At 39.8% G+C, this 21,566-nt stretch overlaps 1 protein-coding gene across 2 annotated transcripts in view; it reads left to right on the forward strand.

The window, feature by feature from the left end:
• LOC122808822 (killer cell lectin-like receptor subfamily F member 2) overlaps window positions 1-21,566 on the forward strand; it is a 1,412,691-nt gene that overhangs the window by 941,377 nt on the left and 449,748 nt on the right. For both annotated transcript variants that reach the window (XM_044079894.1, XM_044079895.1), the window contains one exon: window positions 1,405-1,473. In XM_044079894.1, coding sequence (XP_043935829.1) covers window positions 1,405-1,473 — 69 coding nt within the window. The remainder of the gene's footprint in view (window positions 1-1,404; window positions 1,474-21,566) is intronic.

Genomic DNA, 21,566 nt, shown 5'->3' on the forward strand with positions numbered 1-21,566 from the left:
ATATATAAATCTATTAAAAAAACATTTATAACGCAAGATGTATTTAATGAGTATGTGTAAGATAATCCATCCTACAAAACATCACTGTACTGATAATCAACAAACTATCAAACCCAGAATGCTGATATTAAAACACATGTGCTCCATTATTTAACTTTGGAATATGCAGAATATTGTTTTGTACAGGGGATAAGTCCCCTTGTATTGCCCATATTGGGGGGGTGTAGCTGTGCCCCGTCCCCTACTAAGTAGATATGCAAACATTTCATTCCCCACTGTTACAGCAGTCTTTTACCGACACCTTCATTTGGCTGTTTTATTGATTAATGGGATGAACATTTAGAGCTGCTGAATAAAGGCAAAACTGATCTACATTGAGGGACCCATATAGACATATATGTGTGGGTGTGTGTGTATATATATATATATATATATATATATATATATATATATACACACACATATATATATATATATATATATATATATATATATATATACACACACACACACACGTGTGTGTCTATAGATATATACGTGTTTGTGTATATGTGTGTGTCTGTGTGTGTGTATGTGTATATATATATATATATATATATGTGTGTATGTGTATATATATATATATATATATATATATATATATATATGTATATATATATATATATATATATATATATATGTATAAAACGTGTGTGCGTGTATGATATTTCTGCCATAACTGTGATGCATGAAAGTTGTAGAGGATACAGGGAATGTTGCACTTGGGAGCCTTTATTTTATTCAATAAAGCATTGATTCTTGGCTTCCTGTGGTGGTGGATGTTTTTGGAATGCATATTTAATTTGCCCCAGCTTCATGTGTGATATATGATTCTGTCATGAATGATACAAATGCCCAAATGCAGAAAACCAAAACCTGCAAAACCACTTTGAATGTTCATAATACTGAATCCTCCTAACACCAAAAATGCAGTGTATTGCAAAAGGAAATAGTTTTATACTAAAACCCTCCTATAAAACTGAGTCTTAATTTGAATAGTGGCGGTGTTAAGGAAATATTTTTTAAGGAATGGTGTGAGGTTAACAGGCATTACTTTGGTGGTGCGGGTGTATGGATGATGACAATTTACCTGAAACTGGGAGAGCTGTGATATAATTGGTATTTAGAGCAAGAATAAAAGGTGAGGAGAGCTAGGGTTATAGCTGTCAGCATCTTGCCTTTCAGGATTGGGAACACATTTTTAAAGTCAGGGCTTCTTTTTGAAATATTTGTCTTCATTCAGATAAGTGTTAAATATTTTTATCTGTCTGACAAAATTTAATGACTGCATTTTCACTGTTGTGCTAGTGTATGAGAACTTTTTTTTTGTTCTTGTTCTTAATGGTGTTTTTCCCCCCTTTCCAGATTGGACTCTTCGGTTCCTGTGCTGGGTATCTGCTGTTTTCAATGCAATGTTTATCCTTATTATAATACGTAAGTCGCAGATGTATTCATGTGTCAAGGATGAATAGAATGTCCTTCATTCTTTTTCAGTTGTCATGCAGTGATAGTAAAGTAATTGTTGAAGAAAAAAGGAACAGTATAGATGGGTATCTGCTGTTTTCAATGCACTGTTTATCCTTATAATTGTAAGTTTCAGATGTATTCATGTGTCAACGATGAATAGCACATCCTTCATTCTTTTTCAGTTGTTGTCATGCAGTAATAGTAAAGTAATTGTGGAAGAAAAGGAACAGTATGGAACTGCATAACTGAATTCAACATCCTTCACACAGTCTACTGTCTTTGTCCTGTTTTTTTTTTTTTTTCCTTCTTCCTGTTTCTCTTGCTCTCCACTATTTAAACAGTGTATGAAAATGAATACTTTTAGCAAAACAGCTTTGGAAAATAGTGTCTTTTTGTGAAAACGCTTCAGAAAATGTCAATGGGTTTCTCACCATGACTCTCACACCATTGGATTAATTTCATCAAGGGTGTTGTTGGGCATTTTCATTCTCTAGTTCCAAAACACCCTGCCTTGGCACAGAGAGGGAGTCCTCTGAGTACTCAGGAGCCTCATCCCCTGTGCCACTTAAGAAGAGGGCTTGTAAGAAAAAAACTTCTAGATTCACCAGCTTAGTTGGTTACCAGATACCAACTCTGGTAATGGAGAGTCCCACACAATCCCCTCTAAGAATGCTTACTTTGCAGAGATCCTGGAACTCTTGTGGAAGAGGGGATTTTGGCCAATTGAACTCCCCTCTCAAGATGAAGAGGTATTGTTTGAGGTGTATGGAAAAGACAACTTGTATGTCCTGGGTAGTTCCTCCTTCTTACAAGTTTGCAATGAGGAAATCTTGGCAGGAACCAGACACCTGTGAGTCTGTCTGAAAGAAGTCTGACAAAATCATGTGCCCTCCCAAAGATAAATCATTCTGGTTAGACTCCCCCTGGTGGACTCCATCCTAATTATTGCAGCCAATGAAGGAGTTGGCTGAAGACTGTTCATCTATCCAACAAGGAGTCCCAGGTGATAGACTGGAAAAGTGGGTGCATGTTTCTGGCTCCTTTTACATTTGGGTCATGAACTATGCTGCTCTTATGACAAGATTCCAGAGGGATCTCTCTCAGCAAACATTGTCAACTCTGAAGATTCCCATTACACTAGAGTCGCAGAAGCAACTCAAAGCCATTCTGTTGACTTTGTCCACCATTACTGTTCTCTCCATGCACCTGCTGCATAACTTAGTGGGTGGGGTAACAAGAGCAGCTGGATCGTACATCAACTTGAGATGCGACATGACTGCATTTGTTTGATTTTTACAGACTACTTTAAAGTGACCTTCATAACCGCCCCATTTAAAGAACCACCTTGTTTGGGTCCACAGTGAAAGAAAGTATTCAGAAGAGCAGCAGAATGGCAAGACCCCCTCTGTGGTAGGAATGAAGTTAGAGATCTCTAAGCACACGTTTAACAGGAACCAAAAGGGGCTTCGCTTACTTTGGTTTTGTAAGTCTAGTCATCAGCATGACTTCTCTTCTAGCAGAGGTGACCACTTCAGTGGATGGAGTCCCAGAGGCTGAGTGGTCCACAGAGCCAGGGTTTCTGTGGGTCCTTCTCTGGCAGACCCCCACAGAACCCCTGATGGTTTGCAGAACACCTCCACTCTGGAGGCATTTGAGAGATGTGTATTCCTTTCTTCCCCATCACACAACAAATTCATAAGAAGGATTGTATCCAAAATGTACTGAATTCCATTTTTGGAAATTTCCTCCATCCCCTCATTCTCCATGGTTGGATGTCACACCCAATCAGGCAAAGGCTGCTAAGCAAATGATTTTTTTCTGTCCTGCAAAAAGTGAAATCCAGGAAGTCTCACCAGACCAGATTGGATTAGAATTTTATTTACCTTACTTTCTGGTTCACAGGAAAACAAAGGGCTTCCAGCCCATTTTGGACCTAAACTTCGTTAATAATTACATCAGAAATACACTTATTTATATTTATTTGACATTTGTTAACCAGGTTAGCCCCTCTGAGCCAGTGGCCCGTTTTCATTGGGGACCTGAGGAGAAAGGCTCCAGCAGTACAATCAAAAAGATAACACAGTAGGCAATATACAAAACCCAGGAAAAACAATGCAGCAATACAGCGTAATCAAAAAATTACATATGCAGTAATCAGGTGAAACAAATAACTATAAATAAAAATAAAACAAAATGAAGTAAATGCTACTAGGACATTAAGTATTTAGAATAATGACATATCATACCCAAGTAGCATAATGTAGTAGTATATATAATATCTACTCTATTTCTAATGGTCTTGTTGTAGTCAGTTCTTCCGTGTTTCAAGAAAGAGTGGATATTGCAGTAGATCTCCAGGATGTCTACCATCTCATAAAGATAGAGAAGAAATCCAAAAGAATTCTTTTGTTTAGGAGCCAGTCATTTCTCATTCATAGGCCTGCCTTTTGGTGTCACCTCAGCCCCCAGAGTGTTAACCAGATGCATGATGGTAGTAGCTGCTCATCAGTGTCTTCAGGGATTCAAAATCTTCTCTCATCTAAACTGGCTCCTAGGTTGCATATTCCATGGAGTCTGTTCTACAAACAAGGAATTATCTGCTCCATCTAGTGCTTCCCTATTTCGACAAATCTGGGAATATCTGACTGGATTCCCACTCAATGTTTAGTCTTTCTGGGCTGCCATTTGGACACTGCCATAACTGTGATCTCTCTTCCACAGGACAGAACTGCCTCCTCGAGGGTTGCAATACAAAATCTTCTGGAGTTTGATTGTCCTCCAGCACAATTGATCTTGAGGGTTTTAGGCCTCATGGCATTGTCTGTTTTGATGGTGGTGTTCGCTTCTTACCATATGAGAATTGATTACTTCAGTCACAATGGTATCAGAGCTACAATTCCCTGTCTCAGCCCATCAGGCTAGCTTAGTCAAGCAGAACGGATTTAATCTGGTGGCTTTATTCTCCTCTGATATCTGCAGGCTGACCTTTCCAGGTCCCCTTTGCAGTAGCAATTATAACCCTGTAACCACGGATGTATCCTGTCAGGTTGGGGGGAGCATTGTGAAGGGGGAATAACCCAGTATTTTGGTCAGACTCAGCAGCTTCTCTTCACAGAAATGCCCTGGAGATGAGGGCAGTTCTTCTTGTGTTGCAGGAGCTGCAGGAAGGAGTAATGGACAGGAATGCAGTCCACACCTCTCCAACTGTCCAGATTTTCACATAATGTTGAGATTTTTGCCTCATATTTTTGGTCTTTTCCTTGTAAATGTTGTGGTTTCTTGACAAATAACTGAGGATTAACTTCCCTAAATAATGACATCTGTTTCAGTTTCAGACTTTGCATACATTTTCTGAAGTGTATGAATACAAATCCTGTTATTCTAGCAACTTTCTAAGTCCATAAGAGCAATATTTAAAATATTTCCCTATTTTTGGGCTTTTGTCCCCCCATTATTTCGGGATTGTCCAGATTTCTTGTGGTAACAGGTTGAGAGGTATGCTGCAGTCTGGTCCATAAACAGTGGGGAACCATATCCTATCTACTTTGTAGTGAGGTCATGAGAGTATGGCAGTGGGTGATGGCTTCTCACAGCTTGAACATTCTGGCTATGTGTATTGCAGTCAGCAATGATCTAGCAGACAGGCTCAGCAGGAACCTCCTGTTGCTTCATAATTTGTCAATGAATCCAGCAGTTTCAGGTGAGATTAATTGCTGGGGCAAGCCTTGCTGAGATGTGTTTTTCACCCCCTAGAAAACAAAGTGCAGCAGTTATTTTGGAATTCTCCTCTTTCAGGGACAGAACCCCATTTTATCCTTGGCCTCTGGGATTACTTTATACCTATTCTACTGTTCTTCTAATGACCAAGTTCATGTAGAAAGCCATTTGGTGCAAGGCTGCCGAGGTCCTCATTGCTCCATTTTGGTCCAGACAGATATGGTTTCCCCTCCTCAAACTGCAATTGCAGGAGTCCCTTTAGCTCCTCATTCCACTGCTTGATCCTCAATAATCACCCATCCAGGGAACTTCACCTGGATATTGTCAGCCTGAAACTAACCTCTTGGCTTCTCCAGTTCCAGTGATGACATGGGCTACATCCCTTCCTACTGATGTGGTTCACATCCTGTTATCTTCTCCGAAATCATCCAGATGTAGAGTGTACTGTTATAAATGGAAATAGCGAACTCTCATTGAACCCTTTTTAGCATTGATTGGAGAGTGTAGTATGTTCTTTTTCTTTTTTTTTTTTTTCCTTTTCAGTCCAGCTTCTCCACAGTGATGGTACAGTTGTCAGCTAGTTCCTCCTTCACTGTCAGTTTTCCGGACTTTTCTCTGACTTCCTGTAGACTATGTAAAGCCTTTCTAAAAGGTACGTTTCATTTGGAGCTTCCCATAAAGGATCCATCTCTTCCATAGGACTTTAACCTTATGTTAGGGCTTTTGTAAACCTCCATTTGAACTGTCCAGTTCTGTAGAATTAAAATTCATATCCTGGCAAACTATTTTTTTAGCATCTGTCACTTTGGCTAAGAGGTTTTCAGAGCTGCATGCATAATCTTTTGTTTCTTCTTGCTTTGTGTTTCATAAGGATAAGGTTATCTTGAATATCAGTCCTTCCTTTGTTCCAAAAGTAGCTTCTGAGACCAGCTTTTCTCAGCCCATATGTCTTTCAGTGTTCTTCCCAAAGTACCAAATCCAAGGGGAATGCATTTTGCTTACAGCGTATGTACAACTTTCACTGTACCTTCACCAAACAGACCCCTTTAGGAAAGATGAGCAACTTTATATGTCTTTTGCATAGAACAGATTTGATAAGAACATATCTTGAAATCTCCTTGTCTACACTTCTCAAAATAAAATGTTACCATACAAACCCGGAGTTCACACCACTAGAGCTGTGGCAACTTCTACAGCGTTCTTCTGACCTGTACTCTTGGATGTCATTTACCCAAGCTGCTTTATGGTTTTTAGCTCTCACTTTTTTCAAGCATTACAAGTTGGACTGTATTTCCAGAGTCAGAGCTTCCTTTGGGACTTCCGTCCTGGAGGATCTTCTGTCTTGAGGCCATGCATGAAATATGTACCTGAAGATTCTGACCTATGTGATAGGATGTACTGGATGAATAGGGTAATAAAGTTTATATACTTACCGTGACAGTAGATCTTTTCATCCCAGTCCATCCATTACAACAATCTGCCCTCCTTCCCCCTGCCAAATCTGAAGGACCTTTTTCCTGGATCAGAAACAGTACAAATGCACTTAGGTTTAGGCACCAGAATCCATCTGAGCTAGTCAGGGAAGAGCAGAACATTATGAGGTTGAAAATATTGGAAGGCCTCAAGGCTGGAGCACTACCTGGAAAAAAAATCACTGTTCCACAAAAAAAAAAAAAAAATATAAAACATTACATAAAGTTGGGGAGCTGTACCCCCCCACACCCCCCTACTTAAATATACCAACTCCGAGATTGCACTAAAGTCACAAAAACAGCAAAGTAATGGAAGCGGCCAAGCGATTTCTTTCCCAAGGAAAGAATTTGCTTGTATGCCGTTTCGCTATTTTGCCTTCTCGTGCTTTCAAGTTCGACCAAGACGCATTCGAAAGAATGTGTCTTTGATCATTTAATAGGAACCCTAAAAAGCTTCAGAACTTTCTTGCCACCAAAGTGTGGTACCTCTGCAGGCTTAGTAGAGCTGATATTTGTTTAGCGTTCCTTCAAGGTTGGGCAAATAAGTTCATTTCAGAGAAATACTTTTCGCAAATTTTTTTCTGTGGAAAGCTTGTTTGTTTAAATTGGAAATATTATATTTTGGACTGTATTTACATGTAAAGTGTTTTTTCTTTCAGTTGAGAATGCTTGCATGAAAAAAATTTGTGTAAATTCTTTTTAACACCTTTATTAAATTAAGACATTTGCAAATGTACATTAACAGAAAATAGTGTAAATGCTTTTTGTTTATTTTTTTTATGTTGCTGTGTAGAACAGTTATATTTGGGACAGGATATTGTAGTTTGGGGGACTGTTTTAAAAAAATATTGATCTCAGAATTTGACTTGGTCACTTGCCTTACTGACTCATGCATGCTGTGTTTCTCATCTTGGTTGTACTTTTTTGGCTGAATCACGGAGCAGATAACTGTTTCTGATCTCTCAAAGTATATTTCTTGGGAATCTTTGGTCTGCCTTGGCTCTGTCATTGCCTCAGTTGCTAATGGAGGACTACCAAACTCTGTTCCTTGCACCACTCATTTCAGTCCTTCTGGTGTAGGTCCTACAGCCACTAATGACCAAGAGTTACAACATCCACTGCAGCTGTTTATCTATAATGTCCAACACAAATCATATTAATAAATGACTATTGTTAGAATATTTTGTTGTACTTGAATTAATAAAACTCTGTGTTTTAATTATGTTTCAAGATAAAGTAGAACCGATGTTGGAAGTCTCATATAAATGCTTGAGGCTTAGCTAGGTTAGGTGGTTGTTTCCTGGAGTAGTACCCCTGCCATGGGTCAGTCTTTTTCTAGGGATTTTCCCAAGAAAACAAAACCAGTGAGAGCTCCTGCTCCCTCTTTTAAGTAGAGAAGACTTACTGAGGTTACTACAGGGATTGCTTCTAGCCTTAAATATTTTTATTTGCTTCTGTGTTAATAGGAAAAGGAAAAATATTTCCCTGTCTTCTGTCACAGATTCCCAGTCAGTACAGCAGGGACCGGGAGGTGTGAGGGTGGAGAGTTTTTCTTCAGTATTTCTTCTTATGCCGAAGATTCTGTTTGTGAGGAAAGTGTTTCAGATTTTACTTCAGTGTAGTTTTCTTTACTGAAACTATAGAAGAGTGGAGATTTTGTTTCTTTGTGAACGGACTGAAATCCCCATCTCCCAGCAGAAGTTTTATGACTTGTTACACGTGGATTTTCCTCAGCTTGCGGCTGTTCCTCCTGTTTTACAAGCTCTAAAGTATGCCTGACAGTCAACCACTTTTCCCCTAAAAAGTGTAATACGTTGTACATAATACCTTAGGCACTTGAATAGTCTTTCTCCCACATTTGAGCCTGTAGTTTCCTTATCAAAGCCATCTACTGCTAATTATTTTTGTGAATGCTTCATTTCTCCTTCCATAGTGTGAAAGAATTTGATGGACTTTGGGACTAAAGTTTTTTCTTCCTGCTGTTATATCCTGTTTGATTGGGATTGCCAGGCTCATATGTTATCTAAGAAAATTTTTACTGGCTTCTTTTGACAACATGAGAACACTAATTGTTAACCTTCCCTCTTTAGTGGTTAAAATTTCGTTGATCCCCTTATTGTGGCTATTGGTATTTTCTGAAAAAGTGGGTTTCTGCATATTTGTTCAAGTGGTCATGGTAGGGTTCAGTGGTATTTCTGCATGGAAACTTCCCATCGCATCTCTTGCATTTTCTTTGCTAATATTAGAATGGAAACTCTCCAAATAAGACAGCAGGTTTCCCATGCCTTTCTTGGCATGCAGAAAGTGGACCCATTACCCACTAGATGACCTGCTAGATGACCTGCAACAGTCATCTTTGGGAATCCTTCCTAAGAAGAATATCAACTAATTCAGAAAGCAACCAACCACAACAAGAATAGGTGAGACCATGGATAACATTACCTTCCTGGCCAGTCCCTGCAGGCCTGATGTGTCCTGCTGTTTGAAAGGACAAGTGCAGCCCCAGGACCTGACATCTAGTACCACTTGTGTCTGGTGCTGACTGTATGGAGACTGCTGTGCTTTTGGACACAAACATATCTTCCCAGGCTAAAAGTTCTTCGATCATAGGATGTTAATAGGATAATTACCACTAGGGCCCTTACAAGCCTAGTGTTATTCCCCCAAACCATTTGGGTTCTGAGTATCATGGGAGTCTGTACGGAGCGGCGCATGTTTGGGAGGTAACCAAGGATTTGTAGGGGGTGTAGTTAGCATAAAACTCATTTGTTAGAAATGATATTTAAATCCAAGCCTTCAGAGGAGACTGCAACCTGAATGCAGCAGTGCTTTAGACCATTCAGCCATCCTGACAACTTGCACTTCCTCAAATCAGTGCATGACCCAACCACAGCTGATTACTACATCAGAAACTTATTTTATTGTCAGGTCAAAGAATGTTGTTGAGAGAGGATGCATTAATCTCAATGTTGACCTTTCAACTGAAAATACTTGCACCTCTCCCTGTTTACTTTCTTGAATTCCTTGCCGCTGTTTGGTAGCCAGATATAAGGTGAGCCCACATACCCATTTCCCTCCCAGGCTCCTCTCAGAAGTGGTATAAACTGATGCAGGGCTTTTCATATTCCTCAGAAACCTTCATAGCAATCCAGTTAATTTAAAAACTTCTTCAGTCACCACCACCTCCTCAAGAGAAGTAGCTCTCTCCCAAGTGGGTGTCAAATTTCTCAGATTTTAAAGGGGAGGTATACTTCACTAATAGGTTTCAGATATCTTCCCCTTTGGCATGTGACATGGAAGATGGATACTCTGTCTTCTGGTTCTCCACCAGAAGATCTCATTCAAAGAGGTCCTATTTTTAATGATGAACCACCTCAAATAGGAGGCTAGAGAGAGCTTGAATGACCAAGAAATGCAAGGTATACATTCATAAAAAATGCAAAGTACAAGAGGTTAATTATCATTTTGGGCTTGAACATACCAAAAGCCACTAGCTGTTTCTGTAGCTTTTGCTGGCAGGAAGTTGGACCATTTGTGTATAAGAATTCAGTGGCATATCAAGCAGTGGTGTCCTTGGATACTGCTCAAGTGTTTATTTGCAGACTAAAATATTCTACCAATGAGTTCCAGTGGAGAAGGGCTATAGTTAACATATTTATCTTGGTGAAGGTTCATCCTTGAGACGTGTTAGTTGAGCTGTTTGACTGAGTAGAGGGATAGAGATGTTAGCCTCCCTGGATGGCTTAAGTAGCTTAATGTATTTTTCTAGTTAAGAATCTGTGGGACCTTTCTGATTGGAATGTACCTCTCTAAGCACTTTGCACAAAGGGCCATTCTATTTGACATTGGATCTGACTAAGGAGTAGTAAAGGGTAGGAGGCATCCTTGAACCTAGAAGCTGTCAAGGTAGCTTAAGTGGCTTAAACCTGAATTATTTTGTAGTTAGAAGTCATTGGAGCTTTTGAAGTTATGCAAGATATTATAAATGGGGTATTGTATCCACTGTGACTCTGATCATGGATGAGTAAACGAAGACAAGGATATCCTTGAAACATATAAGACACGCCGTAACAGATAAGCTGTGCAAGGCAGAATGACTTTCTGACCCCCCCATCTCAGACATGGTTGAAAAGAGAGTTCATTGGCTTAGCAGTATCCAAGTCTCTTAACAGTGGTATCTGTATTAGAAGAATATAAGCAGCTTATTAAGAGTAAGGGCAAGGGGTCTTGCCTGGCAGTTACATTTTTGTCCCTTCTGAAACTGCTACCCAAGCAAAGTCTGAAGCATCTGTGTTGACTGACTGCTTTAGAGAACGGGAGACCTGGATTTAAGGATATCCGTTGTCTTCACTGGAAAACTTGTCTTCTGACAAACTCCAGCACTAAGATTTGAAAAGGTAAAGGGTGTTGATGCTGGGAATAGAGAGAGTTCGGATAAGTGTCTTTCTCGTGGAGTCCTGACAGGGTTATTATGAGAATTATAGGTGCCATGATACCTAAAATCCTGTAGTATTCTCTCACTGACTGAAGTCTGAGTGGAAAACCTTAGAAATAGATAAAAGAAAAAGATCTATTTTTCCTGCAGAGGAAAAGCACTTTGAGCTGAGTTGTCTAACATCCAAAGAAACTCAAACCTTTGTGAAGGAATCAAGAAAGACACTTGAATGATGTCCTTCTGTTCACATGGAATTCACATTCAATAAACTTGTTTTTTGTTCCTACCGTGGTTTTTCTTGCTGAAGAGACTGTTTGAACTGCAGCTTTGACCAACTTTGCAGTTCATAGTTATACCTTTGGTCAAATACTGTGAGTGTCAAAAAGAGTAAAGGAGTGAAGTACCAGCCAGCTAATGGAAGAAAAGCATGGAAGAAACATTACAATGAGAGGTTTACTATCAAGAGAAGGTAATCCACTCTAAAATGTGACTTTTAATTGCATCTTTACTGCTGGGAAACGCTGACCAGTCGGTACAAGCTTTTGAAAAAACATTGGATATGTTGGAAAAGAAGGTGCAAACCTTTAAGCAGCTCCAGCAGCAGCAGTTAAGCTTTCAAGCTTATTTGGAACTGGGTATAGTTCCTCAAGGGCTCAGAATCCTAAAAATGCCCTCATATGCAAACACTTATCCAGACCTCTTAAGACAGTGGCAACAGTTAAATCTAAACTTAAGTGCTGAATATATGCATTTAATGAATACCTATTTTTGTACCAGTGGAAAAGGAATTGGAAGAAAATATTGTAAAGATGGAAAATTATTTGTTAAACATGTCATGCTTCAATAGCTCATTGTCTTTATACCAGAATGCACTAGATCAATTGCATCTAATTGGTATAAAAATAAAGGCTAAAAAAGACAGAAATTAATGAGAGACATTAATGACTTTAAATCTGGTCATATTTTTTTCATGGACGAAAAATGTTACAAAAACAGCCGATTTAAAATCTAAAAAAAGAATGGATGAACTGGATAAATTTGAGCTACCCTGTCCATCTAAACGACCGCAACCTAACACCAATAGAAACGAACAGGAGTCAACATCACATAACGTATCATCCAATCAGGAGGCTTGTATTCACCTAATTTATTTATTATTATTTATATATTTTAACATTATTTTACCAGGATAAATCCAACTGGACACAGTGTCCGTTTTCAGTGGAGTCCTGGGGAGAAAAGCTCCAAGGAAGTTAACAGAGTATATACATGGTTTAGATAACAGTAAATAATGGTATACAAGGTAACAGAAGTACAAGAACAATTTTGTAAAACAATAAGATACTCAAACAATAAGATACTCAGGAGTACAATGGCAACGCCTACCACTGAAACGGCCATGAATGAGGAAGCAGGTGGAGGAAAGGTGATAACGTCACAAACAGCATGCATCAAAAGACACCAAAACAGTGCAATTAGTGGGTAAAACGAACCAAATGCAGTTTTCTTCCCTTTTCTCCTTTTCAGTTAAAGCTACCAGAGAAGGTGGATGTACAGTTAAATGCCCAGTCGAGGGGGAGTTCCTTGCAGAGACAGCAGCATGAGATAGAGCAGCATGAGATAGTGAATGGGGCAGAGAGAAAGAACAGCAGCCCTGCCTTTCAGAACAAAGAAGCATGTTGCTAATTGTTATAAAACAAGGTACTGTTAATTTATCAGCTAAAAATATAACAGAAGCACATTTAAATCTTTTAAACAAAGGACTTAAATTTAAACCTAATGCCACTGATAATATTGTAAATGCATTGACAGATTTAAAGTTATTTGCAAGAAACGTGAATTTGAAGCTGATTTTTAAATGCAATGAGAATACTGAATTAGCAATTTGTAGAAGTAGTAGTACTCTTTCATCTATTAGTTGCCCAACAGTTACAGTTTATGTAAATGTGGTGGAAGATGAGCTTAGGGAGTTATACTCTGTATCAAAAGGCAAGAAAAAATATAATTTAACATGTGAAAAATAAGAAGCATTGCAACATCTTATGAATGATGAAAGTATAGTAGTTAAACAAGCAGATAAAGGAGGTGCCATAGTAATGGACAGGGACAAATATATTTTGAATTTTAAAACCTTATTACAAGATGAGGAAACATTTAAGAAAATAACACTTCTTGATGTTAAAAAACTTATTTCAGAGATAAATATGGCTATTTATGACCTTCAAATATCTGGAGATTTAACAGAGCAGTTTAACTATTTTACTGTTTCTTGTTGTAGAATACCGCAAATTTATGGTATCCCTAAGATGCACAAATCCCCCCCCCCCCCCCCCCCCCAAGGCCTATAGTCTCAGGAGGTGGGTGGATGACTGAGACCATCTCAAAATATTTACAAAAAATGTTTACGTACTTTCCTGATTAAATGTTCTACCATATTAAAGGACACAAATGATTTTTTGGTTAAATTATATGAATGGTATTATAAACAAGAAAGAAAATATTTTTTTATTCGTAACTTTAGACATGGCATCCATTTTACAGTAATACCCAATGACCATGGGATAGATTCTGTATGGAATTTTTTGAATGTAGAAGTGAAATTAAAAGCTAGACAAATTGAGAACATCTGTGTATTACTAGAACTAGTTCTGACCAAGAACAGCTTTATTTCTGATAATGAAATTTATTTACAACTAGCATGGGTGGCTATGGGTACACCAGTGGCAAATACCTATGCCAACCACGTGCTATATGAATGGGAGAAAAGCTATGTCTTAAGTGATAGCAATGTTATGAATAAGAAAATGTTTCTACCAGAGATTTGTAGTGCATTTTTTGGAACTTTACAACAATTAAATGATTATATGGAATATTTAAATACAAAAACAAGTTTCTTGAAGTTTAAAATGTCAGCTTCAGAAGACAAGATAGTCTTTCTGGATATAGAGCCAAGTAAGATAGGAATGCACATTGAAACAAGTATACATAGCAAAGAGGTTCTTGTTGGTAGATATGTGAGTAGGGACAGCATGCATGCCCCCCTCATATCTTTAAAGGTATACTGAAAGCACAAATAATTTAGAACAAGTTTGTTAAATACAAATCAGGAAAGTTTTGAAAAGCAAATTAGAGATGATGGATGAATTTATTAGTAATGGATATAATTTTGAGATGGTTGAGCAAGTATATAAAGAAGTTACTGATGGGAGAATGAGTGAATATACCCCAATTTTTGGGAATAACTTGAAAATACAACAGAGACACGAAAGGAAGTACATAAGAATGATGCAATCAGATATGTTAAAGTTATAACTTGAAAACTGAAGTAGTGTGTGTAATATATAAAAATTGGACAATTCTGATGGCAATGCCAGAATTAAGGGAAATAGGAGAAAGATCCCCATTTGCTTATAGAAATTCTGAAAGTTTAAGGTTAAAGTTATGTTATAAAAGACTTTAAATACATGAAAGGAAATAATGTACTAAATAAAACAGGTACTTTTAAGTGCTTTAACTATAGCTGCTGTGATAACATCTATGAGGGGGGAGAACAAGTTTGTGCACCCTGTAACAAAAAAGGAATATATCTTTCTCTTTTATGCAATCTGTAATACAACACAAGTTATATACCTAGCTACCTGTGAGGCCTGCCCCTCGTTTTATGTGAGAAAGACTACCAGGAAACTAAGGGAACAAATAGTGGAACACAAATCGGATATTAGGAGAAGTATAAACATGAATGCATTAAGTAAACATAAAATAGATAATGGTTCAGGGCATTATTTTAAATTCAGGGTGATAGAGCAGTTATGAGTATGAGGGGTGGTGATATAAATAATTTTTTAGAAACAAGGTAATATGAATGGATAGTAAGCCTGAGAGCAGATAGTAAAACAGGTATTTAATAGTATGGCAAGTATAAAATCTATTTTAGTAAAAAAGCAAAAAGAAATAAGAATTAAGTGTTATTAGTTATATTTATTAACTGTATTATGTCCATTATGTTTAATAATGTGTTTTTAACAATTCTTTGATTTTTGAATAACTTTGTGACTTTAAATTTTATATGAGAGGGGGTAGTATATGTGTTTGATAGGTTAGCTGGCTGACATGTGATTGATGCTCCTATTTAAAGTGGATGTATTAAAAATGCACTGAGGAAGGGTGTTAACCTGAAAGCTTTGCAGAATAAACTTGTTTTTTGTTCCTGACGTGTTTTTTCTTGCTGAAGAGACTTGTTTGAACTATAGCTTTGCAGTTCAATGATTACTTGGCCCAGACCCTCTAGTGCAACCCCTTAGGAGGCCACCATGATCTCCGGCCTACCTACGAATATTACTTTGGCACACATTTGTTGAGTCTGTTCTCACTCAGCAAGCCTCAGCATCCAAGGTCTGTGCTCTGGGTCTTGAGGGAGACACTCCCTTTTTCTAGACTGCAGAAGCTGCAAAAAAAATCATAGTAGGACAACAATAGCCTTAGGTTTTACCTTTTAAACTGACACCCAAACCAAAGCAAACCACTTTTTCATCACCCCTGCCTCTGTCCACCACTTCTCAGACCCAGTCCCAAGACTTCCCTAAAATAACGCAAGAGTTTGCCTTTATGAAGTTTGGAGAGCCCCCCCCCCAATGCCTGTACTACTCAGGCCTCCCCATCTAAAAAGAGCAAGGAAGTAGCCTCTCGGGAAGATTCCTATAGCTCTAAAGATGAGAAATTATCTTACTCTGGCCACTTGCCACTACAAACTTACTCTGATTCAGATGACACCCTCTGTTTTGCATCCCCCATTGAGGACTTTTCCTTTAGGGATACCCTACATAGAATGAAGGAGGCTTTCAGTGGAGAAAGTAAACCGTTCTCGGAGCTCAGACCCAGTACAGGGAACTACTAAGTTCGGCCTTCACCCAGACCACTGCTATTCCTCCTCTACAAGTTGTATTTGATGATGTCTTTAAAGACATTGCTTTACACCCTGTTTCTCTGTCTCCTGCTCCTAGGAAGCCAGGCAGGTTTTACAGAATGCTTGAATCTCACAAGCACCTATACAAAAGCCCAAAGGCTGACCCATCTGAAATCTCCACTGAACCCACAAAAGGTGTACCTAAGGGACCAACCAGACATCGCCTAACGATATCTAATGATAGGGAAAGTATATTAGGCAGATTTGGGAAGAAAGCTTATATCATTGCTAGCCTTGTAATGAGAGCTTTGAATTATCAATTCCATATGCTAAAGTATGTTGCACATCTCCATGACAAATTTCTAGCTAAGGTATACTCTATTGTGGATAGAACCTCCATCTAAGGACATCCAGGAAAAAGAAGGGGAAGCTTTACAAGTATCCAGACACTCCCTAAAATGTGGCTGTGAAGCCTTAGATGATGCTTGTAGAGCAGCTGGCCGCAGGTTCTTTCATCTACAGGCATGGCATGGCTCAGAACCCAGCCGTTGTTAGATCAGGTAAAGGCTTAACTACTGGATGCTCAATTAGACAATGAATTTCTTTTTCATCCTCCAGTTGTACAAGTTTTTAAGAAGTTTGATAAAAAAGGGGAAAGCAAATTACATCTGTGAAAGAATCTTACTGGTCTCAGACCCCAAGGGATAGTGCTAATTACCATTTTAACCTTGGCCTTTTCCACCTAGACAAGACAAGGGAAGGCCTCCCTGTGGCAAAAGACCCAGACAGTCCAGGAGATGGCAAATAGAATAATCACAGGAAAAAGCTCCAAAACCCCACCCAGCAGATAGACCAATTTTGACTATGTTCAACCCCCAGCACCCCTTCCCACCCCTCCCCTTCAAGTCTCTGTCTGGAAGACTGTCCTTCCTAACCTCCAGTGGGAAGCCATCACCAGTGACAAGAAGGCCCTCAACATCATAGGGAATGGGTAATGCATCCAGTTCAGAGAAATACCATCTTTTTTGAGCATTCCAAAACCACCAAAAGAACAAGAAAGCCTCTTGCCACCTATCCTTGCGAAACTAATTCAAGGATCCATTCAGCCTATTCCTCACGGGCAAGAAAAATCTTTTATTCAAGTATTTTTCTGGTCCTAGAAAGGGGAGCACCTGGAGACCCATCTTGAACCACTTAAAGCTAGACAAGTTTCTCATCATGCATACAAATAATCCCTGCACGAACGGCATGTGCATGGCCATACACTGTATCCGACCATGAAAAAACAAAGCCAGCACCCAACTCCGGTGGCATAATCAATGTTTAATACATAAGAAAAATGTCCCAGTACACCAGCAATGGTTGTACCGGTTTCGGCCTAAGCCTTCTTCAGTAACCAAACTTGATGAAAACAACAAACATGATCAAATAACTATCTCACATTTATAATATGGACTTGAAGCACCCTCTAGTGTGCAGATAATTAATAAAAAATTCACAGTATTCATACTACAAACCCAATTGCCTGAATACAGCCCAAAAACATTGTGGATGCAAATACCAAGTTCAAATGCAGATGTTTCAGAATTGATCATTCAGCCCAGGGGAAAAGAGAACCCCCAATTTAATAATCCACATTTTTTCTTTATTAGTCAGAATATCATGTAATATGTAGACTTCTCTATTCTTAAACTTACTATGGTCAATGACCATAAAACTAAAAATTACCCGCGGTGGTGATGCTTCGGTAGCGCTGTCGCCTCATAGTAAGATGCTGTCCGGTTCGATTCTCAGCTAGAGCGTCTTCTGCGTGGAGACATGCGTGAATGGGCATACCTTCGTTGAAGGTTGTGCATCAGGGCTGGTAACTCGGCATGTAAAAATCAACTACCAATCATTAGCGGACCGGAGTTCTGCTGTGGCGACCCCTAACCGGGAAAAGCCGAAAGACACAACAACAACCATAAAACTAAAAATTCCCGTTGGATGTTTAGAGATGCTTGTACAGGGAACTGGAACCCTTCTTGTTCTTGATGTCGCTCAAGTGTTCCCCAATCCTTATCTTAAAAGGACGGGACGTCTGTCCAACATAAAATGCCCGATAATTACACTGGGCTGAATATATAACCCAAGTAGTATTACAATTAGCAAAAAATGAGACCTTGTATACCTGAGGACAATTATGTGAGGTAAAGCTCTGGAACTTTAGCGCCCTAGGACAATAGGTGCAATAACCACATGAATGACAGCCCAATATTGAATGGCCAGACAAACTAGTTTGTATAGTTAACTGTGAACCCCTTTCATAAACTTTTTTGTAATGACTAAATAAGGATCCCAAAGACCGTCCTTTCCGAAATGAATAAAGACATCGATCTCCTATATAATTATTCAGAACATCATCTGATCTCAAAAGATGCCAGTGTCTGCTAATGATATTCATAAAACTCTTGGTATTTCTCCCATAAGTTGTAACTAATCTGAGTGTTTGTGATTTTTGAAAATCTCTAACCCGATATGACAGTAACTCAGATCTGTTTTGTTTCGCAAAACGGCTGGCCCTGGTGATGTCACCCCCTTGATACCCCCTATTCTTGAACCTAGATATAAGATCACATTTGTAAAGGTCATATGTGGAAGAACTAGAGCATATCCTTTTGATACGAAGAAATTGTGACTTTGGGATATTCCTGATGACATGTTGAGGGTGGAAGCTTGTAGCATGTAATAGGGTATTGAATTGTGGAAATTTTCTGAATACTTCACTCTCAAGAGTGTCCATATCCGTTCGTTTAACTAGAACATCCAAAAACGTTATATCAGATCTGGAATAAGTCAATTTGACAAAGTGCTCATGATCATCTTAAGATGCCTTTATGATCACTCTAGATCTAAAAGACTGTTGCCTCCATTTCCCCATAGCAGAGTCACTGAAAGTACCTATGATTTGTAGCAGCAGGTTCCCTTCCAGTTCTGTGCTCTATTATTTTAGCTGTCTACTGCTTCCAGAATTTTTACAAACTGTCTTTCCCCTCTGATAGCACTGCCTCATGCAGGGAAGATCACATTAGCGGCTATATACACCTTGCAGATCACCGTAGACTGCTTTCAGAAGGTAGCTCTCACCTTCATTTTTGACAAATCTCAAACTTTTCCTGAAAAAAGGATGATCTTCCTGGGAGCCCTCATAAGCTGGGTTCAACAGAAAGTCTTCCGTCCCCAAGAAGAGATTACTGAAGTAATCTGACCAGTCTGTTCCCAAGGCGGTTCATCACTGCAAGAGAATTCTTGAGGATACTGGGGTACATGACATCCTGTATTCTCATGATCCCACTTGCAAAGCTACACCAGACGAAGCTTCACTAGTTCCTGAAAAATGTTTGGGAACAGCATTCCCAACCCTTAGAAACTATTCTGTCTCCTTCCATGTCTGGAAGGGAACTCCTGTGTTGGAAGGACAACATACAGAGGAACCCAGGGGTGATCACAACAGACAATTAAAACATATCTGGGGGGGGCATCATGGTTTCTTCACAGTGCAGGGTATTTGGTATCCCCAGCATAGAAAAATTGCATATAAATCAGAAGGAGCTACTGTCAGTCTTCCTGGCCACAAAAGCCGTTCAACAGAACTTAAGCCCAGGGAACCCTCCTAATTTGGACATACAACACCACAGTGATATGGTACATTAACAAGCAAGTGGGGGGGGGGTCTCTGTCCTTTCCAGGAAAATTCGGATGCTGTCTCAAGAAATTGGGCTAACCCTTATAGCTTATATTCCAGGTCGGAACAGTATCCTGGCAGATTCTCTAAGCAGGGACCTTCTAGACCCAACAAATGGATGCTCTGGTAAGAGGTCATCCTGGATCTAACCATACAATGGGGGATCCCTGCAATGGACCTGTTTGCCTCACGCAGCAAATAGCTACTGAAGTTGTACTCCAGAAAACCTTAGACAGGAACTTGGAAAAAACAGATTCATTTTCCTTCGCATGCACAGACTGGTTCCTGTAAGCATTACCACCATTAGCCCTGATTCCCAGGGTACTGACAAAAATCAGGGCAGACAGACCCAGCATGATCCTAGTGGCTACCTTCTGGCTGAGAGAACACAGGATGTTCATGTTTCACTGTTGCAGTCATCACCTGTGGGTTATCCCTGCTGTGGTAGGCCTCGGCTATTGTCAGTGCTATGAAGCAAGGCAGCCGGTGCCATTATATCAGTCTTTCTTGCCGTGGAGCCCGTAGCAGAAACAATTCGCAAGTGTGCCGGTCGGTCGCTACCAGAGTTTGAATTGCAGCTGAAAACGTCTAAAGCTAAGTACCCCATTGGGGATCCTTTTTTTTTTCTTGCACTAACAGATGTCCGAACAAATTAACAATTGTCTCGCCTGTGGAAAGCAGATCCCACACAGAGACTTCCATTCATACTGCGTCACTTATTTAGGCCCAGACCATAGTGTGTCCCGTTGCTGGTTATGTGCCCTGTCTTAACACGAGAACCATTTGCCGTAGAGCTCTTATTGTAGACCGGTATTTTCATCTTCCTTCGCATTCCGAAATGGTGTCCGCCAGCCAACAATCCATGGACATTCCGAAAAAACGCAGAGATAAAGATAGAGACAGACCACACAAGGCTAAGCCTTCTGACGACTCTACCGCTAAACATGTAGTCAGTTCTCCGGAATTCAGTGAAGCACTTTCGCAGCCCCTGATACCCGAATCATTATCTACACAGGCCTCTACCGAGACCCTTTCAGAGTCCAGTATGCTGTAGGAATCTTCGTCTTCCGAGTCTTTGGCTGTCTTTGCCTCGGTTGGGTCCAGAGCCATGACACAGGCAGAGACTTCCAAGGAGGCCTCTTGCACTACTGAATCTAGACAAAAACCGACAACATCTTCTCATCCGACTACCGTTTCTCAGACCAACGGATAGTCTTAGGCATAGAAGCCAGGCCACTCCTAAAAATTCTGTCACTGGCCACCATCTTGCTCCTGCTCCATCACCCCCAAGCACAAATGCTTAAAATGGTGGAGGATCTCATTTCCCTTATCAGGGGTACTCAGGCCACAACTTCTAAAAGGAAAAGACACCCTTCCCCCGAAATTGACAGAACAGGATTTTGAGGAGTCTGACTATTCACATTTTGAAGAGGAATAACAACCCTGACTGCTTATGAGGATTCAGATGCAGAAGAATCCATTCCTTCTGTCTCCCCACCAGAAGACATTTCCTTTGGGGGGAACCCTTCACACCCTCAGGGAACATTTCCAATGGGAATGTCAGGATTTCCCTCAGTCTGAGAAAGACTTGGAGAGTTTGTCGACCTGCCCCAGCACAGAAACCCTGGCCATCCCTCCTATTTTAGAAGTGGTGGATGATGTATTCCATGAATCCAGCTCAGCCCCTGAATGCCCTCCCACCTGCTCCCAGTAAACCTGATGGGTATTAGAGAGTACCAGATTTTCACAAATACCTGTACAGAAATCCTGCTGCAGACCCAGAGGTCATTACACAGGGACCTAAGGGAG

Source organism: Protopterus annectens, chromosome 8.part0 (genome assembly GCF_019279795.1).
Source record: "Protopterus annectens isolate FY-2018-M chromosome 8.part0, PAN1.0, whole genome shotgun sequence".
In the NCBI taxonomy this organism is placed as follows: Eukaryota; Metazoa; Chordata; order Ceratodontiformes; family Protopteridae; genus Protopterus; species Protopterus annectens.